Raw genomic sequence first — 21,914 nt, forward strand, 5'->3', positions numbered from 1 at the left:
TATGTATGTATGTATGTATGTATGTATGTGTGTATGTGTGTGTGTATGTCTATGTATGTATGTATGTATGTGTGTGTGTGTGTGTGTGTATCTATCTATCTATCTATCTATGGATGGATGGATGAATTCATCTTCAGGATCATCCATCCAACCTCCCATTAGGGAATGGCTTTTCCAAAGCCCCACAATCGAAGTTAAAATCTATTTGTGGCTCTCGCAATGTATGTATGTATGTATGTATGTATGTATGTATGTATGTATGTATGTATGTATGTATGTATGTATGTATGTATGTATGTATGTATGTATGTATGTATGTGTGTGTGTGTGTGTGTGTGTGTGTGTGTGTGTGTGTGTGTATGTTTGTATGTATGGATGGATGGATTCATCTTCAAGATCATCCATCCAATCTTCCATTGAGGAACGGCTTTCCCAAATCCCCACAAATCGAAGTTAAAATCTATTTGTGGCTCTCACAATGTTCGATTGAGCCATCAAAGCCTGTCTGGTCTCGATTGACGACTTAAAAGAGTCGCCACAAATCACCCCATGTTCGAACGACTCCTTTTGGGTTATGTCACAAACTTGAGCGGTTCCTAGTCGCGCTCGGTCTAATATCTCTCGATCTGAGTTTTCTCAATCGCATTAAGCATTTGATCATGCAATCAATTGTCCATGTCCAAAATGGGGTTGGGTCATGGTCTATCTCTCATAGTTCTATTAAGCCTATACTTTAGTTACCTGACTGGCACCTTGATTATGTCCATGGTGTGATCCCAAGAACAAGTAGGGTCATATGTCTCAATGAATCGTCAAACTTGATGGCCATTAAACTACACAATCTTCCCACTTGATATAAGCCCTTGGGGCATTGTTTGATTGTCGAGGTCAAGGATCTTTACAATGAGACAATTCCCAAGAGTTTGCCAATCTATCTAATCACACTATAATATGTATGTACCTATGCATGCTTGCAAATATAATCACAATAATGTAACTTTCGTAACATGCCTTTTCCCACCATCGTGACAAATTCAAGGACAGAGATAGGAGATGATGAAAAGTGCCACATGGTTAAGCATTTCACATAGTTTTGAGGACCTTGTTAAAATGTATGACGCTTTACATCACAATGTTTGACGCTTTACATCCTATCTTGAAGTATACATTAACATTTGAAATTATGATTAGTCTCTAATTAATCATACAATATCCTTATACACATAGATGAACAAATTAGCACAAGTTCGCAAAGAACTTTGTTTTCCATACCCTTGCTCAAAACCATGTATTGTATTACCTTTATAGATGGGGGATGCATATATGACACCATGCGCAAGTGTGTGTGTGTGTGTGTGTGCGTGTGTGACGCACGCACACACATATACCTTCATAATAGGTTATATGGTTATCAACACAAAGCATGGGTTAAAGCCTTCCACAAATCTTCATTGCTTCCTATATTACATATCCAAAAGAACATGCCACATTGATGTATTGACTAACGGCCTCACAATCTCCAAATAGTCGGCCTGACTATCTCCATGTGAAAATGGTTTAAGATATTATAGAACTAGTTTACTTAGATAAATCCTTAGAGGATAAGGTGAATTTAGACCGCAATTATGAAAACCATGAAATTGAATTTCCTTTTTAGTGTGCTTACATATTGTGGTACTCCATGGGGATCATAAACCCATTTATCATGCTCCCATTGTACCGAATATCCTCTCTCTCTCTCTCTCTCTCTCTCTCTCTCTCTCTCTCTCTCTCTCTCTCTCTCTCTCTCTCTCCCATTGTTTCCTAAACATACCTAGGAAGTTTCAACCACAAACATCGGGGCACTAGACCCCAAGTTTAGTTAGAGGGATGGTCATCTCTTTTCCAATAATTGCCTAATTCTAAGGTAGGTTACTCACGTATAAGGCTAGTCTCATGGGTCATATTGACTACACACAAATGTCAACACATCATCATCATCACCTCTCTCTCTCTCTAGTCATTATGAGAGCATAAAACTCTCATTCATGTAACCGCTATCTATAGATTGACATATTAATTCATGGGAAGGTATGGAGTGACATAAAAAGTAGTATTATACTCTTCAAAATATCACTTATGGCTCAATTAGAGACAAACAAAGTGATGGAACCACATAGAACACAATTATTCATTCCAAAGTAAATGCTTTTTATGTAGTATGCAACTTCAATTTTGTGTCTTGCATTAACCTCACATTAGGTCAATATATTATGATAAGTCAAGGAATTTATATCTCATTAATTATGTACATAGATAAAAAATCACGTAATTCATCTTATATGAGTTAAGTGCCCATGTCTTCTAATCCAACGACATCAAACTTTTTAATGAAATGGAAGATAGGCTCTCGAGAAGTACTAATGCAAATACTCTAGATAGTAATTCTAGTTCTAGAAAACGATGATATAGTTTTTATCGTGTAAATTTTGTACTTTCCGAACTTGATCGAGTGTAATGAACCAGTCATCAAAGTTATTGCAAACTCATGCAAGTGGGAAATGATATCACCATGCCTTTCACCTTTTTAACAAGCAATGGTCTTAGTAACAAATGTACCTAGTGACGAAGAGTACTAAAAGTAAATGCCATAACTATCCATGTTTGTGTGTTCGAAGTATATGACTTTGAAAATAGACAGTAATGAAAGGCATGACATGCCCATCGCCATTCCTTGACCTTTTATGACAACCTCTAACACCACATGGCACAAGTGACATATAGCTCGTCTCAACGTCAAGATGCAATTGTTAAGTTACCGAAAGTTAAGAATGATGATATTGAGGACACAACTATCCATTAAATGCGACAAATCTAACTAGAACTTTATAAAAAATGCAATTGTGGGTGTTATTTGTTTTATAGTAGAGCAAATCGTCTCTGATATTCAATACAAAACGTTGTTTTGGTGTTTGTGGATCTAATGAACTTGACTGGCATTTTAAAAATAATGAATTAGGGTTGTGTTGTGCCCATCTATCCTCAACAAGGAATAGCGATTATATAAAAGCTTATGTTTTAGGGATTTTTGTGAGCTTGATTATTCCTATTCAAAGGTAAACCATAGGGGCATTTTGATGAATAACCCTCGTTTTAATTGTGGTATACCTTTGGTGATCAAATAGAAACTCATATAAATGTCTAGGTTATCAATTGTATCATGTTCAACAATCAACTTAACTTGGCATGGGATCCACAAACCTTTAGAGTGCTCAAAGACAAAAATAAAGATTTTGTGGAAGAAGTTTTGAGCTTGTTAACATAGCTAGCCTTAAGAAGTGGCCAAGTACTTGTGCGCATGAGAATGCCAATATTATTGTGAGCATTGTAAATGTTCCAACACTTCAAGTCATGACTACCTTACTCACACAATTTGTGCACTTTCAAACTGCAACAACGCTAAAAGTTCACTTGCTTTTGTGCCTTCTTCTTTAGCCAAGTTGTATGCTAATTAGCTATTTACTACTTGACTTGGTCACTTACGTTGTCTCATAAAATTTCAAGAGTGGTTCACAACAATAGATGTAAGCCTTATTGCATTCGATGGTTAAATAGTTCCACAAATTAGGATGCAATTTTTTCGATCCAATATGTAAACACTCTTCTCAAGGTTGTACATATATAATGTAAACAAATGTTTATGAGATACCTATCTATGTGCTCGAGTGATTGAGTTACATATATCAATAGTCATCCACAAAAGCTATACAATTGCTTAAGTGAGCTGGATGGTTTTTTCTTTAGCATTCCATAGATATAACTTCCTCAATAATTCCAACTATTATTTATCCCAGTAGTTAGCATTCACCACCTATGTACTAGGAGAAGCTTTATGTTATTTAAGCAAGAGTAATGTATACACTATTTGACAAAAGGTGTGCAAGGAACAATTAAAAAAAGACCATTGCTTTGAAAAACACACCGACATCGCAAATGGTTTTGAAAAAAGGATCATGTGCTCATCTACCAACAAATGTTGCCTCACACCTCCCAAACAAGCTACTATATAGGCACTACTACACGAGAGCCAACTAAATCTAAGTAGTAGGTTGATGTGCATATAGTCTTAGAAAAAGGCAAATACAAGGGTATCGTGCCTACTTGATGCATTAGGAAAAAATAAAAAAAAGCTCAAGTTTGCACAAAGGCACTACCTAGTTATGGTTTCATAAACATAATTGAGTGCATAAACCAACCAAACCAATGGAGACTATTAAGGAAGGTTAGGTTTGTGCAATCACAAAGCCGAATCAAGAGGAGAAAGCGTATCTTAATAAGTCTCAACGCTCTTCCATACTCCAAAGGCAAGTTTCTATCTTGCATATTCATGAGCATCCCATACACAAAAGAATAGTGCTTCAAGAAGCCTTATAATGAGCCTCAACGTGACATTCTCCCCTATGAAAACAAGGCTAAACATGGTGGCCAAAGAACACCTAGTAGCCCTCCACGCTAAATAAGTGTCAAATCCTTCGTTAAAGGCTGGCTCACTTACACCATCACCACAACAAGATACATACATTGATCCCCTGATATTAGATACTACAATGGTGTCAGGAAGCTATGCACGTGCAAATGAAGTTGAATGGGAACACTAGGGACTTGAACCAAGGAAGATGGTTCGTCGCTAAAGAGTCATGGGAGTTGATTGGTATGAAGGCACCACTTCAAGTTGGGATCATTGAGCCAATGCTCGGGTTCACATGGAATTGCACCACATGGGTATAGAGTGATTTTGTATAAGTGTATAAATGTGAGGATAAAAATTGATGTAGGCATGACTAGGTAATTTAATTACGTGTGAACGAATTTTGTGCATATTTGTATGAGTGTATTCGATGAAGATATGACAGTTTATGAGAGAGTGTGTATGTTTAAATTGTATGTAAATATAAGTGCAAGTGCAATACGTTTAGTTCTTAACTTCTTTCTATGATCGTGTTAAGCATATATGTGTACCTTTATGCAAATTCGTATACATATGTATATGTAAGGATTAATTGTGTGAACGCATCTTTATGTATTACGTATGTGATTGTATGCATGTTTATGTGCATGCATACATATACATGTGTGTAGAAGTATGTGTATGTTAATGGATAGGAGATTGTATGAGTTTGTATTACCTAATATGTACATGTGTATCTATATATTAATGTGTCAAAGTATGTGAATGTACATGTGTGAGTGTGTAAGTGGGTATAGGTATGTACAAAAGTCCGTGAATGTATTATGTGTATACATATTTATGCAAAAGTGTGTGGATGTATATGAATGTGTATGTGTGTTTTAAATACATGTAAAGATTGGTATAAGCATATATATAATATTCTTCTTATGTATGAAGGCCATTGGGCGTGAATTGGTGAGTCACCCCTTTTGTGTGTTGGTGTGTGTCACTCTTGTGCATTCAACTCAATGTGCACTTTTTGTACAATTAGCATTGTGCACTGTGTTGAGTTAGCCACACATGCCCATGAGTTTGGTTCCTTCATCATTGTGTTGTGTCATCTTCTGAGCGGCAATTGTTGGGTTGCATGTTTGTGCACTCTTTTCCCTACTCACACACTAGGCTTGTGGGTTCATCACCTTCATGTTCTCTTCATGAGATCGTGTGCTTCCTTTCTATGCAATACTATACTCCCCTGAATCCTTGTGTGTTGTAGCACAAAAGCCTTTGTATGTTGCAAAGACCAATAGCCCTTGGCCTTTGGTAACAACTTCACCCAAAGATCCTTAGAAACACAACCAGTGCCCGGTTGGCTGGATGCCTGATACATTGGGACGTTGTGTCACATGTTCAACTCCAACTGTCCATTGATTTTCTTTTACTTGTAATTTAAGAATAAGATTTCCAATCTGAAAAATTTGTTGCAATCATCTTCTAGGTGCAAGTAGGTAGCTCTTGCAAATTGAGCTATATTTATTTGTTGGTTTTAATCATCCTCATTTCCTTTTGACTTTCTTCAGACTCTCTAGTGACCCCAGACCTTGTTTTATGAGAAACTAGGATTTTAAGTACTTTCCTCCTGTTGCTTGTCCATCAATGGTTTAGGTGAATAGCTACACATTCGCTTATGATATTGTTACCTCTAAATACTTTCATTTGGGTGATTTCTTCTCATGGCCACCCAAGGTATATTTTCTTAGTTCCTCCACCGTCATGATGATGGCGTAGGTGTGAAAACATTTTCTTGTACATCCATTGATTTTCTTTTTGAGTACCCTTGCACACCCCTTGTGGTTTAGGTAGTTAAAGTTTTCCCTTTTTCTCATAAACTAATTTGTGCCTATCATATTCTTAGATTTCTTTCCTTTTTCCTACATCCATCTTCCTCACCCTTGTACCTAATTATGTCTCTATCCATCACTACCAGCACTAAGAAATTCCACTGTGAACATGAGAACCTCACCCTTTTCATGATTTTTTCACATGACATTTACACAAGAGCTTCTGCCTATCAACATGAACCCGAAGACCTTGCAATCACGAATGCTCATAAAGATATCGCATGACAAGGTTTTCACACGAAGGAATTTCCATAAGAGTCCACTTGACCACACGACACGATTTGTCCACATGAGCACAACAAATGAAGTGGTCATGCAAACCTGTCCCACACACTCAATACTCGATAGGATTCTATGAGCCTCATCCTTGAGGAGATGGCTTGATACGTGACTACTTTTCTTTAATGCCATCATTCGTGGATTCACATTCAAAATATTCACCCTACCACATTACATGAAACAACCACAAAGACTTGTTGCGCGAGAAATTAAATGACTAAATCATGCGAGCTCATTTGGTGAAGGAATTTCGTGTCAAAAGTACACAAAGAAATTGGAACAATCTGGTAATTGTGGGCGGTGAGTGGGATATGTAAGTATTCACTTCATTCAAAGTCATCTTCCATTCACAAAGTCAATGGTCGGCTTTAACACACATACAAGATGCATGGTTGAGCTTGTAACCTCAACACAATGGACACTTTTTGTCCCATGTCCATTATCTCTAAGTGATGGAAGAAAAAATAATTGGAGACTACCATAGGTATGGTGATGAATTCAAGATGTGATCTCAGACAAAATGGTGGGCATTTTTTTGTCCAGTGCCCATCATTCGGAGTGAGAACAGAACAACACAAGTGAGGAGACAATGTCACGATGCAAGGTCTAGAGAAATGGTGAACACTTTTGGACCAGGGTGGGCCAATCCTTCAAACTAATGTAACGGGAGCAATTTGGGTGAGAGATATGTATGTATAATGTATGTATGTATGTATGTATGTATTATGATGACATGTATGTATATGAGATATGTATATGCATGTAAGATATGCATCTATGCTATGTATTTGTGACATGTACGTATATATGTAAGATATGCATCTATGATATGTATTTGTGACATGTATGTATGTGTGATATGTATGTATATATGTAAGATATGCATCTATGCTATGTATGTATGACATGTATGTATGTATGTGTGTGTGTGTGTGTGTGTGTGTGTGTGTGTTTCAACACCATCATTCCTGATTCAATGGAGAGAGGAAGGTGGTCTTCATTGAGAAGCCATGGATTTGGGTTCCTCGGATGAAGCATCAACAGATTAAAGGCTTTTCTCCCTCGTCAGATTTTTCCTTTATTTTTTTGGTCCCCTGCTCTTTATTTTTGTTTCTTAATGTATGCTAGAGGCAGGCATCATCCTTTGCATGGGAGAGAGAGAAAATGTGGTTACAAAGATGGCTTAGATTTCTGGTTATCCATACTTAACGATGGAAAGAAGAAGAAGAAAATTTGGGTTTTCTAATGATCAATGAAGATATTTCTGTGCTTCTGATGTTATTCTACAAACGGGCAATGATTCTTAGGATGGTTTTTACACGCATGAAGAATGTGGCCTACCATATACAGGTGATTAGCGCTGGTGATTCTTAAGTTGGTTTAACAAACATGAATAATCTAATGACTAAGTTAGTGAGGAAGTTGCAAATAGAAATATAGACTCTTATCCATGAATTTAGGGTGGATATTTGGATACCTGGGTAATAGTTTGATGAATTCAATAATTCAAATCCAATTCCAAGACTTGGAACTGCAGTTTTCCTTTTGACCTTCTATATGTTTTGTGTGCTTCTGTTTATTTCACATTTGTGTCCTCTTACATCCTTTCTTTTCCTAATATTTTGTCAACTGTCTAGTTTATGCTTGTGAATCTGTATATCTATAGCCTCTTTAATCTCCAAGCATGATATCACAATTTAGTTAAATTACATTTTATTGCTTCAACTGCATTATTACATGTTGAAAAACATTTTTTCAAATGCATTATTAAATGTTATTGTTTTAAATACATTCTCTTTTCACATGTCTCTCTCTAACCATGATATGCCTTCCTCATAGAGGCCTTTAATCTTGAATGCAAAGACAATGTCTTTTTCTTTAAGAAGTCTGAAGCTTTGATGGAATATATTCTATTTGGTTTTGCAATAGGATGCTAAGAGTAGAAACAGCACTAACTCTTTTGAAAGGTAACCTGAAGAGCATTGGAATGGATACTGCAGCGAGCACCAAAGCTTTGGATGACCCTTGGATATCTTCGAAGGAAGTAGCCAAGGATGAGGAATTAATTATCACAAGTTCAGCAAGGTTTTTACCATATATGTTACAACTTCCTTCTGAACATATGAGGCATGGGATATAGATGTAGGGCATATGCATGTGCATTCATTCATCCGCCTGTCAGCTGTTTATGGTTTTCTCGGGCAGTACTTTCTTGAATCTTTATAGTGTTATAGCATATGCTTAAAATTAACTGGTTTTCTTCAAGTATTTGCGTTCATTCTCTCAGTAGATTTTCATTGTTTACCTGACAGTATTTTAATATTTGCCCTTAACACTGGTTTTCAAGTTTGTACACTCATGCACTCACTTTAGGTTCTCTCGAGGATGTTTTAGCTTACTCTTAGAAACACTTGTTTTTCAAGATGTTCATGTATGTATGTATGTATGTATGTATGTGTGCGTGTATGTATGTATATATGTGAGTTAGTTCATTGAGTGGAATTTTATCATCATCCTGGCTTTGTTTTTTTGAAACTTTCATGACTTTGACAGTGATTTAGCATCGTCAAACTCAATAAAAGTGGTTGAGGATGCGATCTCTGAGCTATCCTCTCCTAGAAGAAATAAAGCAACAACTTTCATCTGTTGTAAGTTTGTAGAAATTGCTTATAGAGGTTAAATACAAGTTTTTGTATGATTTCACGGTTTTAGGAGCAAATGCAAAGCTGCAAAGCAAGGATATCAACGTGTTAGAATATAATATAAATATCTATGGGAGATGTTACATATATTAAATTATTACATACGTTACAACTGATTTTGTAACTTACACATTTAAATATGTTTGTAATTTCTATATAAAGTGTTCTCACTAGCTTAATGAAACATAGAGTTTTTTTTACAACATTCTCCCTCCATCTCTGTGTATCTCTCTTTCTCCCTCTCTCCTTCTCGAGTGTTATTGCTTCTTTTCCCCTTACATGGTATGAGAGCTTCTCTAAGGGACAACAAGCAAAACACAATACAACACATTTGCTTGGATTGATCCGGACAATCCAAACAACATGTACTCCAAGGAAGAAATGGAAAACCTGCCTTCATCAACATCCAACAATATTTCAAGAAAGTATTCAGTAGAGAAACTCACAAATTACAACTACCGGATGTGGAAGACAAGGATGGAGCTTATCCTAAAAAGAGCAAACTTTAAAGAGCTAGTGGATGGTTCCATGAGCATTCCAAATACAAAAAATATATTGAAACAATGGAAAAGTAGAGATTTAGATGATAGAATGAAGATCATAATGCGCCTTAGTGATGAACAAGTTGATCATGTTCGTGATTTGGAGATTGCACAACAAATGTGGGAGTATCTACGAAAACTCCACCAACCCTCTGATGGAACAACAAAAATATTCTCATACAGGACTCTAACGAACCTGGAAATGTAAGAGGGAGAACAACTTGATGCATTCATTAGCAAATGGGAGAAACAATTAGATGCAACAGTCATAGTAGGCAACAACATAGACAAGACCTCAAAATGTGAGATTTTGATGGGAGCATTACCTTCATCTTGGATGACATTTGTTAGCATCTACAGTGAAGACAAAGACCTCAATCTACAAAACTTGATAGCAAAGCTGAAGCAAGACGAACTGCGAAGGAAAAGTCATTCAAAATTAGTAAGTATACCTAATGTTTATTATGTTCCAGGAATAATAAAGAACTTACTTTACGTAAGCTGATAGTGCACCTATCCATAAGTCATTCAAAATCAGTAAGTATACCTAATGTTTATTATGTTCTAGGAATAATAAAGAACTTACTTTCCGTAAGTGAAGCCACAACAAACAGAACTATTATTGAATTTCATTGCAATTGTGCAATAATTTACCACAAACTACCAACTGGTGAAACAATGAAGATCACATGCCCAAAATCAGGGCGGTTATACCTACTACAGATGGTAGACAAAACACCTATCCGGGCCCTTAGTGCAACAGGATACATCCAAGCTGATTCAACATTACTTTGGCATCATCGACTTGGGCATCTCAACCCAAAGTCAATGAAGACAAGACAAATCGACAAGTTGCTTGAAGGAATCCCCACGAGGCCCTTCAAGTATATTTCTGTGTGTGAAGGATATATATATGGCAAACAATGTCGCCAAAAATTCGCAACTAACAACAACAAAAAGACAAAAAGACCATTACAAGTCAAATCTGTGTGGACCGATGCAAACAACATCTTTAGATGGTAATAAATATGTAATCTCTTTCATTGATTGATGATTTCACTAGATTCACTATATTATATTTTCTTAAAGAAAAGTCAGGGGCCTTCAAAGCTTTCATTTCCTACAAGGCAGAGGTGGAGAATCATGGTCAACATAAAATCTCCACAATTCAGAGTGACAATGGTGGTGAATATTTTTCCAAAGACTAGATAAAGTTTTGTGAAGAGCATGGGATCAGGCATGAGCATACAGTTCCCTACAACCCACAACAAAATGGAATCGCTGAATAGAAGAATAGGACTCTACTTGATGCAAGTAGATGTATGTTACAAGTTGTGGGTCTACATAACCAATTCTGGGAAGAAGCTATTGCTACAACATGCTACCTACAAAACATATCACTACATAAAGTATTGGGACGAAACACCCCATATGCAATATGGTATGGCCACAAACCACACTTACGACATCTACGTGTGGATGAAGGAAGTTGGACCCTCATACAAGGAAATGCATCTTCACGGGCTATGGGGAAACATCAGGCGTAAAAGCATATAGATTATTTGACCTACATACAAGGAAATTTCTCTTCAACCGATCTGTCAATTTTGATGAAGCAACGTGCAAACCATGAGGTACAACATCTAAATGAGAATTCTAAAAATGAACTAACATTTCCTAGTCATTCTCAAATTGTAAACTATGGTGGCCCAATCACACGAGATCGATCTAAGCGTCTACAACAAAACCAATTTCAAGCAAAAGGAAATCTACACAATATGCAAATTAAGTCTTTTGCAAACAGAAACTGGAATAACAAAGAAATGACAAATCACCCAAACTCAAGCGACCACAACATAGCTAAATCGGAAAGTTATTATGGCAGCCATAACTTATCTAGACAAAAAAATCAGTTTGGTTATGGCATACCTCGAAGAGAAGACTAAAGAGATGACAAGATACTTGAATTGGAAAGTGATGGAGCTGAAATCTTTAGTAATTGCAGTATACCTGCCACAAATGTTGATAATTTCAGACCTGAGTCGAATGGCAGCAACATAATCAGATCTGAGACAAAAAGGGACAGCATAATCAGATCTGAAAATCAAATTATTCAACCACAAAACATAATCAGATTTGAGATAAATAACGACACAATAATCGTATCTGAAAATTAGGGTATTCATCGAAGAAGTGGAAGAGGACATCATGGTGACCATAGTAGAAGAGAAAGCCATGGCAGCCATGAAGAAATCGCAATGATTAATCAAGAAGAAGGGATTTTACCTTCCTCACCAAAGCCTCACCAACGAGCCCTAATACCTACAAATAAACCAAACAGAGGATTCACACATAGAAAGGACTCAAATGATGAAGAGTCTACACTAGAAGAAGACACCAATGTCAACACTACACACTTGAAGTTAGTGAGATACTTTCCTCGAGTATCATTTCATCCTTTTCTTCAAGTGGTGAAGAATTTGAGTATTCTTCATCATCGAGAGCTACCAAAGTGCCTCAAGAGGGTCGGTGTTGTCCATAATTTCCTTGAGGCTTCTATATTTTTGTTTCGGTTCAATGTTGACGTTGGTGTCTTCTTCTAGTGTAGACTCTTCATCATTTGAGTCCTTTCTATGTGTCAGTCCTTTGTTTATTTTATGTGCAGGGATTAGGGCTCGTTGATGAGGATTTGGTGGGGAAGACATAATCCCTTCTTCTTGATTAATCATTGCGATTTCTTCATGGCTGCAATGGCTTTCTCTTCTATTATGGTCGCCATGATGTCCTCTTCCGCTTCTTTGACAAATACCCTGATTTTCAGATACAATGCTGTCATAATTTTTGTCAGATTTGATTATGTTTTGTGGATGAATACCTTGATTTTCAGATCTGATTATGTTGTCATTGTGTGTCTCAGATCTGATTATGTTGCCACCATTCGACTTAGATCTGAAATTATCATCATTTGTAGCAGGTATATTGTGATTACTAGAAATTTCCGCTCCATCACTTTCCGATTTAGGCATGTTGTCGTCTCTTTGGTCTTCTCTTCGAGGTATTTCGTAGAACACTTGATTTTTTTTTTTCTGAATTTGTCGTGGCCGCCATAATCATTTTCCCGATTTAACTATGTTGTGGCAGCTCGAGTTTATCGAATTTGGGTGATTTATCATTTCTTCGTTATTCCAATCTCCTTGCATTAAAATGTTTTTGTTTGGCATATTGTATTGATTTCCTTTTCCATGAGATTGATTTTGTTGTAAGCGCTTAGATCAATCTTGTGTGATAGGGCCACTATATTTTACAATATGAGAATCACTAGAAAATGTTAGTTCATTTTGAGAATTCTCACTTAGATGTTGTACCTCATGGTTTGCATATTGCTTCATTAGCGCTGCTTCATCAAAAGTGACAGATCGGCCGACGAGAAATTTCCTTGTATGTAGGTCAAATAATTTGTATGCTTTTACGCCTGATGCTTCTCCATAGCCCGTGAAGATGCATTTCCTTGCTCGAGGATCCAACTTCCTTCGTTTCTCTTGAGTAATATGGCTATATGCAATGCAACCAAACACGCGTAGATGTCCTAAGTGTGGTTTGTGGCCATACCATATTGCATATGGGGTGTTCAGTGCCAATACTTTATATGGTGATCGGTTTTGTAGGTAGCATGCTGTAGCAACAGCTTCTTCCCAGAATTGGTTATGTAGACCCGCAACTTGTAACATACATCTACTTGCATCAAGTAGAGTCATGTTCTTCCGTTCAACGATTCCATTTTGTTGTGGGTTGTAGGGAACTGTATGCTCATGCCTGATCCCATGCTCTTCACAAAACTTTATCTAGTCTTTGGAAAAATATTCACCACCATTGTCACTCTGAATTGTGGAGATTTTATGTTGACCATGATTCTCCACCTCTGCCTTGTAGGAAATGAAAGCTTTGAAGGCCCCTGACTTTTCTTTAAGAAAATATAATATAGTGAATCTAGTGAAATCATCAATCAATGAAAGAGATTAAATATTTATTACCATCTAAGGATGTCGTTTGCATCGGTCCACACAGATTTGACTTGTAATGGTCTTTTTGTCTTTTTGTTGTTGTTAGTTGCGAATTTTTGGCGACATTGTTTGCCATATATATATCCTTCACACACAGAAATATATTTGAAGGGTCTAGTGGGGATACCTTCAAGCAACTTGTGGATTTGTCCTGTTTTCATTGACTTTGGGTTGAGATGTCCAAGTCGATGATGCCAAAGTAATGTTGAATCAGCATGAATTAGAATTAGAATTAGAATTTTTATCGTCCATAAAGAGGCCAATTTTGACCTATAGGACCAGAGTATACATGTTGAATGTGTCCTTTGCAGGGAGGGCCCGGATAGGTGTTTTGTCTACCATTTGTAGTGGGTATACTGCCTTGATTTTGGGCATGTGATCTTCATTGTTTCACCGGTTGGCTTGTGGATTTGTCCTGTCTTCATTGACTTTGGGTTGAGATGCCCAAGTCGATGATGCCAAAGTAATGTTGAATCAGCATGAATGTGTCCTGTTGCAGTGAGGGCCCAAATAGGTGTTTTGTCTACCATTTGTAGTAGGTATACCGCCTTGATTTTGGGCATGTGATCTTCATTGTTTCATCGGTTGGTAGTTTGTGGTAAATTATTGCACAATTGCAATGAAATTCAATAATAATTCCGTTTGCAGTGGCTTCACTTACGGAAAGTAAGTTCTTTATTATCCTTGGAACATAATAAACATTAGACATACTTACTGATTTTGAATGACTTATGGACAGGTGTACTTCTCCTTTGCCAATGGTGACTTTCATTCCATTGTCACCAAATCTCACTTCAAGCAGTTGTCAGAGAAGTCAGTAGTTGTGTAGGAGACTCTAGTTGTGTGGATATGGTAATGGCACCTGATCCACTAGGTTTAGTTTTAGGCTAAAAATTTTCGGACTTTTGCTTTGAAAAGTTTCTTGGTTGATTCCTCATTGATGCTGCCATGGCCATGTGGTTGACTTTATTTTGAGTATTTGTCCTTTTCCTTTGCAGTTTGTCTTGCTTCAGCTTTGCTATCGGGTTTTGTAGATTGAGGTCTTTGTCTTCACTGTGGATGCTAACAAATGTCATCCAAGATGATGGTAATGCTCCCATCAAAATCTCACATTTTGAGGTCTCATCTATGTTGTTGCCTGTTGTGACTGCCGCATCTAGTTGTTTCTTCCATTTGCTGATGAATGCATCATCTTGTTCTACCTCTTTCATTTCAAGGTTCATCAAAGTCCTATATGAGAATATTTTTGTTGTTCCATAAGAGGGTTGGTGGAGTTCTCGTAGATACTCCCACATTTGTTGTGCAGTCTCCAAATCGCGAACATGATCAACTTGTTCATCACGGAGGTGCATTATGATCTCCATTCTAGCATCCAAATCTCTACTCTTCCATTGTTTCAATCCATTTTCTGTATTTGGAATGCTAATGGAACCATCCACTAGCTCTTTAAGGTTTGCTCTTTTTAGGATAAGCTCCATCCTTGTCTTCCACATCCGGTAGTTGTTATTTGTGAGTTTCTCTACTGAATACTTTCTTGAAATATTGTTGGATGTTGAGGACATGAGATTCTGATTTTGTGCTTCGTTGGATGTAAATGAAGACAGGTTTTCCATTTCTTCCTCGGAGTACATGTTGTTTGGATTGTCCGGATCAATCCAAGCAAATGTGTTATATTGCGTTTTGCTTGCTGTCCCTTAGAGAAGCTCTCATACCATGGCTTTACATTTTGTGCTTAGCATTAGTACATCACTTCCACAATCTCTCAAACTTTAAGTGATTCATTTTAAACTTGGATATAATAACTTAAACCAACGTAAACAAACATTGTGATTGAAAAGTCAACTATCTTTTCTTTGTCTTGATTGTCTTGTGGCTTCGAGGCCTTTTGGTGATGGAATTACTAATTCTTCTTTTGAACCACAAAGCGATAAATCATGGGTGGTCATGTTAGACATATGAGCGCAATGTGGGCTTGTTCGTTGAAACATTATTTGTAATACTTGATAATGTGTTGTGTTTGGAGTTCTATGGATATTGTTAGTTTATCATTATTAGATATGACAGTTTTCAAATGAGAAGTTAGATGTCTCAATTTGTATAAATTGAGTGTTTGATTTGTTTATTGAATGAGTTGATAGAAGAGTTAAAGAGTTCTCATTCACACACATGTTATAAGATTAGATTATGAATTACACTAACAAAGATTGTCATAAATTTTCCACACGTGTTTGTACTTTCTACTTTGGGTTCTAGTCAACTAGAAAAACTTGATGATAAGACTAACACATAAATAAAGTAACATTAGTAGGGGGGTGATGGTTAACTATCCCCAAATGTACATGATTGACAAGCTTTACTATTGATATGTGTCTCTCTTTATCTTTAGGTATCATTTAGATGCCTTGTTATATCTTTGTGGAGCTTCACATCATTGGCATAAAAGAATAGATCATGCAAGAAAATTGCTAATAGAGTATATGCACAATCATGTGTTGGAATAGTGACATATGTAGAGAAATGGATACATATTTTCTAGACAATGAAGCTTACCAACGTTATTCGAACTATGCCACCTCAAAGGATTACACGAGACATTTGAAGCATCGAAGCAAATGGCAACGGCAAAACATATAGAAGGATCATGGTGCTCACATGGGATGAAGTGGTCGAACAAGAATGGCTTCAACATTGAGAAGATTTACACCCCTTGGTATTGTAAACCTCACCAAAATGATGAATGCAACAATGTATTACAACAAGATCTATGGAAGTCTGTACACTAGAGGACCTAGATCACATTGAGGGAGCATCTTTGAAAGATGGTCCCTTATAGGAACCATTTCATGAACTTCTCTAACATAAATATTCATAGAAATGCCAAGGTGCTTGGATGTTTACATGCTACATACCTAGTGATATTTTATATGCCATACATATGTTTTCCCTAATTTACTAGATTCAAAATAGTATGGAATGTAGGGGGTTGAATGCATGACCTTTTGGTCTCTACCAAACAACCTTATAGAGTAAGCTGCAACCATTTGTGTCACTCGCTCTCTCAATGCTCTCTCTTCTGTCATATTTGAGTAAACTTGGACCTATCCCTACATACATTTTTCTCTCAATAAAAATATGGAATTTGAATTGCAACCTTAATCAAATAAAACTCTTGAATATCGAGCTACACTCATCAATGTCTACACATAGAAAAAGTTCCGGGGCTTTATGTCTAGTCTTAGAGCTCAAATGTTTGAGGTTTGAGGTTTGAGGTTTGAGGACTCGATAAAAAGAGTCTGTCTTTTTCTAGCTCTATATATGTCTTCCCTCTTCTCTCAAAGAGAAATGTGAGATATACGAGGACATGGATCATATAGTGTCCATGATCATAAAAACTCCATGCCTCCTTGTCATTGACTCTATCTATATGTTTATCTACATTTCCCCCCTCGAAGAGTGAAATGTTGGAGGAGCCGATAATGCAATCTCTTTGTAAATGTCTATCCATATGTGTGTGTGTGTGTGTGTGTGTGAGAGAGAGAGAGAGAGAGAGAGAGAGAGAGTAGTGTAAATTGTGAAATCCATGATAACACCACCTACAAGGCTAACCTCATCTATGTATGCCAGATACACACATCGAGAGTTTGTGCTTCAGAGCACGATGAATGTCATTTCTTAGGAAGTGAGGCAACCAGTCAAGAAAACTTGTGTTGCGTTCAGGTCCCATTGACCTATCGATGGATGCTAAAAAAACTTGTTTCTCAGTTCTCGCTCTGTCCCTTCCCCAAAGAGGAATATCTGAGAACCCAATAAGGAAATCGTGTGTGTGTGTCCCTTAAGAAAGAGAGAGCCCATAAATAAAATTGTTGTGTGTTGTCCTAAACCCTAAACCCTAAACCCTAGACTTGTATGGAGGGGTAGTCCGGGGAATTTGTGAAAACTGATGGGCGATTCTTTGTTTGTTACGCAGTGTGACCCCCCTCCTCATGTGCAGGTTATTAGGGTTCCGTGATGGCATGGATTGAGTCTCTGCAGATCGGAAGATCTCCTGTTCTGTAACCTCCTGAATCCTTTTGACGGTTTCGTGTATAAAAGACAAAGACAAGTAGAGAATCAGCTGAGCAATTCTGGTAAGCAAGTTTCTCCGTTCCCGACTGACATAAAGAATTATCTGATTTCCGATATCTCAAGATTTTGTGCCAGCGTTAAAAATCAACCGCTGGATTGGTTTCTGTGTTTCCAAGATTTTCATACAGCACTGAAAAGGACACTTGAGCTTGGTGTGTCTGAGGATTTTGATACAGCATAAAATATAAAAACTACTAACTTTACTCCAGCATAGTAAATATCACCTGATTTGTGTCCCGAAGATTTTGATCCACCATTAAAAAACTGCTTTTTTTCTGTATGTTGAAGGATTTGGATCCAGCATAAAAGTTAATTGATTCAGAATGAAAAAAGAACTCTCTGATCAACCAATTTCCTCAGCATATTTTTATATTTAAATTCCATGCCTTATGTCCATTGCTAAGCACAAGTGATGCTTGTCTGTTAAGAAACGCATGATTATGGTGACCTAAATTTTGTCGACAAACTGCCCATCATAAGGCTTGAACTCGCTAAATTTAGCGAGTTTTAGTTGTCTCTAAAACTAGAAAGTTTTAGTGATTGCCACTGTTGCTCTAAAGACATTGCATTATCCTTAAACCTACTTGTAAGTAACACATGATTAGGGTTCTAAGACAATGGTAGAGGACTAGTGTCCAATTCACGATTGATATGCAACTGATGACGATGCTAATAGCAAAACCAGAGACACAAAAGTTCAAAATACAATCATCAAAAAAATGATTTCCAAACATGACCTTTATATGGCCCCAAAACTTCTAACATGCATACATTTTTATAGGTGTTCAATTGCATAGATTTACAACTAGATCTTGATGGGCGTTAAGAGATAGAAGAATAATTGTAGTTTTTGAACAGATTTTTGGCAGCTAATCAATTTTTAGGGCTTCATCTAAGTAGAGCTCACAGAATATAGATTGTCTAAGAAATGCTTCTCCTAGAGATGGTGTGTTTGAAGCAATTCAATTACAGAATCAAACCTTTTTCTTTTGATTTCTTTTTAGTGAAATGGACATGTCCATTTTCAGGTTAGTTCGGTATGTCCAATGCGAAAGCTCCAATGGAAGTGGAAGTGTCTGATAAAGCATTTAAACTGGTATGTTCCTACATTACTTACCATGCAAATTAGTTGGAACCCAACTCTCGAAAGAGTTTTTAAGAAGAGATTTAAAGGATGGGCTAGTCCTCGATTTTCAATGCATAATCAAAAGGCTCTCGTTTGAAGCCTCCAATGAATGCATATCATATGGTGGTAAACACCTATGTTTGTTCTAGAAAATCATCTGTGTTTCTGTGATGTGGCTTTTGGGCCCATGAATGCTGAACAAATCCTCCTTGGAAACTGCATTTGTCTGTAAAAAGCATGCTAGGAAGCCATAAGAACACTTCAAAGTGGAACTCTGTATGTTGAGAAAAATGAACAAGCCAGCAGTCATGATGAGAAGGAAAGAAAAGCACAGTTTGGAAGGGTTTTAAAGCCTTTCAGTGAGCATTCTTGAACTTTAATCTAATCACCATGAAAGAAAATTATAGGCGAGAGACGTTTTTTCTGTGTTTGGTTAGCATGAATTCTGGTAACTCATCATCATACCTTAGGCTATCATTTTGCCATGCACCCTCAAAGGCTCTACCTGGAGCCCCCAAAAACTCTCCCTTTTTTTGATGTTGCATGATATCATAATAGCTATAAAATAAAATTTTCTAGCCTTGTCCTCTCTTGAATCAAGATGTCCTTTGATTGAACAATGGAGAGAATATGAGTATCATTAATAAGTTAAGGTTTGAAAGTGAACACATTAATGTATATGGAGACGATCTATAGGTGTTTAAAGAAGGCCTAGTAGATAAGGAAGGGCATAAGGTTAATGTAGGAAAAGAACCATATTAATTCATGGGAATTGGCCCAGGAGTTGTATAAAAGAATCCTTATTATAAGCATGAAAATGGAACCAAAAAAGGTGAAATGGGTTTTGTCCGCTAAATTGAATTGGATAAAATTTAATAGGCAAGCGAAAGAAGGGCAGAAGAAAAGAAATCCCAGTTGTGAATTCATTTGTAGTATATTTTAGGCAACTTGTGTTATTTTCATGCCGTCCTATGGGCATTGGATACAAGTAAATTCTCTCTTAATGTTGATGGTTCTTCTAAGGCAAAAGAGTGGGTGAAGAGCATGAACAATGGATGTGATGGTGGTAATGAAGAAGTGGAAGGCCATGAACCAATATTAGATATACGACCAAGCAGGTAAAAATATATTGTTCAATGCCTACATTCCTGTAGTATATATATGTTATGGTGCTTTGTTGTACCCTAAACCCTAAACCCTAAATATGGACGGCTTTGTTTACTCTTTCAGGTTAGGTTTGGGAGCAAAGTTTGTTCCACATTCAAATATTAATGCTACTGTAACTCCTATTGAAAAGAAGCTTAGAGCAAAGCTTCAAATTTCAAAGACAAGCAAGGATGTTATTCCATGCAAAGCTCGTAAGGGCATTGATAAAAGTGGTGAAGCAAATGTTGAGCAGGATGTCTCCGAGGAAGAGGAAGATAGCAAATCCTCACTTTTTAGCAAGAAAGATACTTCGAAATCATCAAAGGCTTGTCTCGTACAAGAATTCCGGAAAGGAGGAAAGAAAAGGAAAAGAAGATGATATATAATTATTGAAATGTTAAACTTTCTTATGAAAATGTAGCCCTGTCTATATCTTGATGTGTAAGTAAAAAAAAAATTAATCTTTCCATTCCCCCGAATTAAGTGATCAGTATTTGACAAGTACCAATTGAAGCAAAGATTTCACAAAACAAGATGCTTGCGTTCATGAAAGAAACAAGGCTGGTTTATTTAAATAAAATTGGTCGATGGTCGTATTTGGTTACATCATGATTGATTGGTTCTGGCTAGTTAGATTGCATTGCATTATAATCAGGGTATGCCGTTCAATAAAGTCTTTTCTGCATATTGAAGCTAGGATTAAAAGATCTATAGCCACACTATTCCCATATAAGGATTTTAAGAGGGGAATTTGCTGTGTTCGATCGTTATTTCTGCATAAGAAAGATGAATACATGGGTTTTATTATTGTCCTCAGAGAGTTGAAGGTCAAATACGACATTAGTAACCGAAATTGGAAGTGAGTAGTGGCATTTGATGTCAAAAAATTTCACAAGATAGAATAATGCATAACATTTTCATGAACTATATGTGGAGGTGAGTAGTGACTCTCAACATTAACAATCAACAACAGTTTGTTTGGGTTCGAGTGTGTCAAAACTCAAATCGTTTATAACTGAACTATTTAAAAAATTTGAAACTTAAACCGAACCAAACCCACTAATCCACTTAAATCAGAATTGTTTAAACAAAACAGTTGCAAAAAATCCAACCTATGAAACCTTTCAAACTGGGGTTTCATGCTATGCTTTTAGTTTCGAAGATGGCTCAAAATTCAAAATTTCAAAAATTTAAAGATTTTTGTAAAATGTAAGAATTAGGCTTAAAAATGGAAAGGTTGCTCAAAAAATTATTTACGAAAATAAACAAGTGGCAACTCTAAACCATAAAACTGTTTAAACCACGGTTTCAAACCGTTCAAATTGAACTGAACAGAATTGAATCGAACCGAGTCGAGCCGTTTAAACTGTTAAAACCATTAAGCCACAGTTTTGTGGTTTGATTCAGTTCAAACTGAACCATTGCCGATGTGCTACTCAACATTGAATTTCATAAATGAATGGTTGCGATTTGAAGTTCTCGCATCGCATCGTTTAAAGATGTGTGGAGATGGTATTCCATTAGGAATGTTCGAAAACCCGACTCAATTTGGATCAAAGGATTTTAGATTCATGAAATTCTTGAAGGAAAAAAGAAAGGTATA

The 21,914-nt window shown here is 36.7% G+C and overlaps 1 protein-coding gene and 1 long non-coding RNA gene across 4 annotated transcripts; both read left to right on the forward strand.

Annotated features, from left to right (window-relative positions):
- The first annotated feature begins 7,603 nt into the window (after positions 1-7,603).
- LOC147855088 (uncharacterized) lies at positions 7,604-9,495 on the forward strand. Its single transcript, XR_015530824.1, has 2 exons — positions 7,604-7,959; positions 9,163-9,495. It is a non-coding gene; the product is annotated as an uncharacterized LOC147855088 (long non-coding RNA).
- Positions 9,496-17,908: 8,413 nt separating this feature from the next.
- LOC147855089 (uncharacterized) lies at positions 17,909-20,844 on the forward strand. Of its 3 annotated transcripts, none has more exons than XM_087329955.1 (4): positions 17,909-18,041; positions 19,068-19,135; positions 20,189-20,283; positions 20,396-20,844. In XM_087329955.1, the coding sequence occupies exons 2-4, from the start codon at positions 19,079-19,081 to the stop codon at positions 20,688-20,690; spliced, it is 447 nt and encodes a 148-aa protein (XP_087186081.1). In that variant the 5' UTR covers positions 17,909-18,041; positions 19,068-19,078; the 3' UTR covers positions 20,691-20,844. The 3 variants fall into 3 exon arrangements, with proteins under 3 accessions (XP_087186081.1, XP_087186079.1, XP_087186080.1); XM_087329953.1 differs by lacking the exon at positions 17,909-18,041 and adding an exon at positions 18,424-18,985 and having other exon boundaries at positions 19,073-19,135; XM_087329954.1 differs by lacking the exon at positions 17,909-18,041 and adding an exon at positions 18,425-18,985.
- Positions 20,845-21,914: the final 1,070 nt, after the last annotated feature.

Source organism: Azolla caroliniana, unplaced genomic scaffold (assembly GCF_043228905.1).
Source record: "Azolla caroliniana isolate FFs.n. ecotype wild unplaced genomic scaffold, voAzoCaro1.0.p SCAF_14, whole genome shotgun sequence".
Taxonomy (NCBI): Eukaryota; Viridiplantae; Streptophyta; class Polypodiopsida; order Salviniales; family Salviniaceae; genus Azolla; species Azolla caroliniana.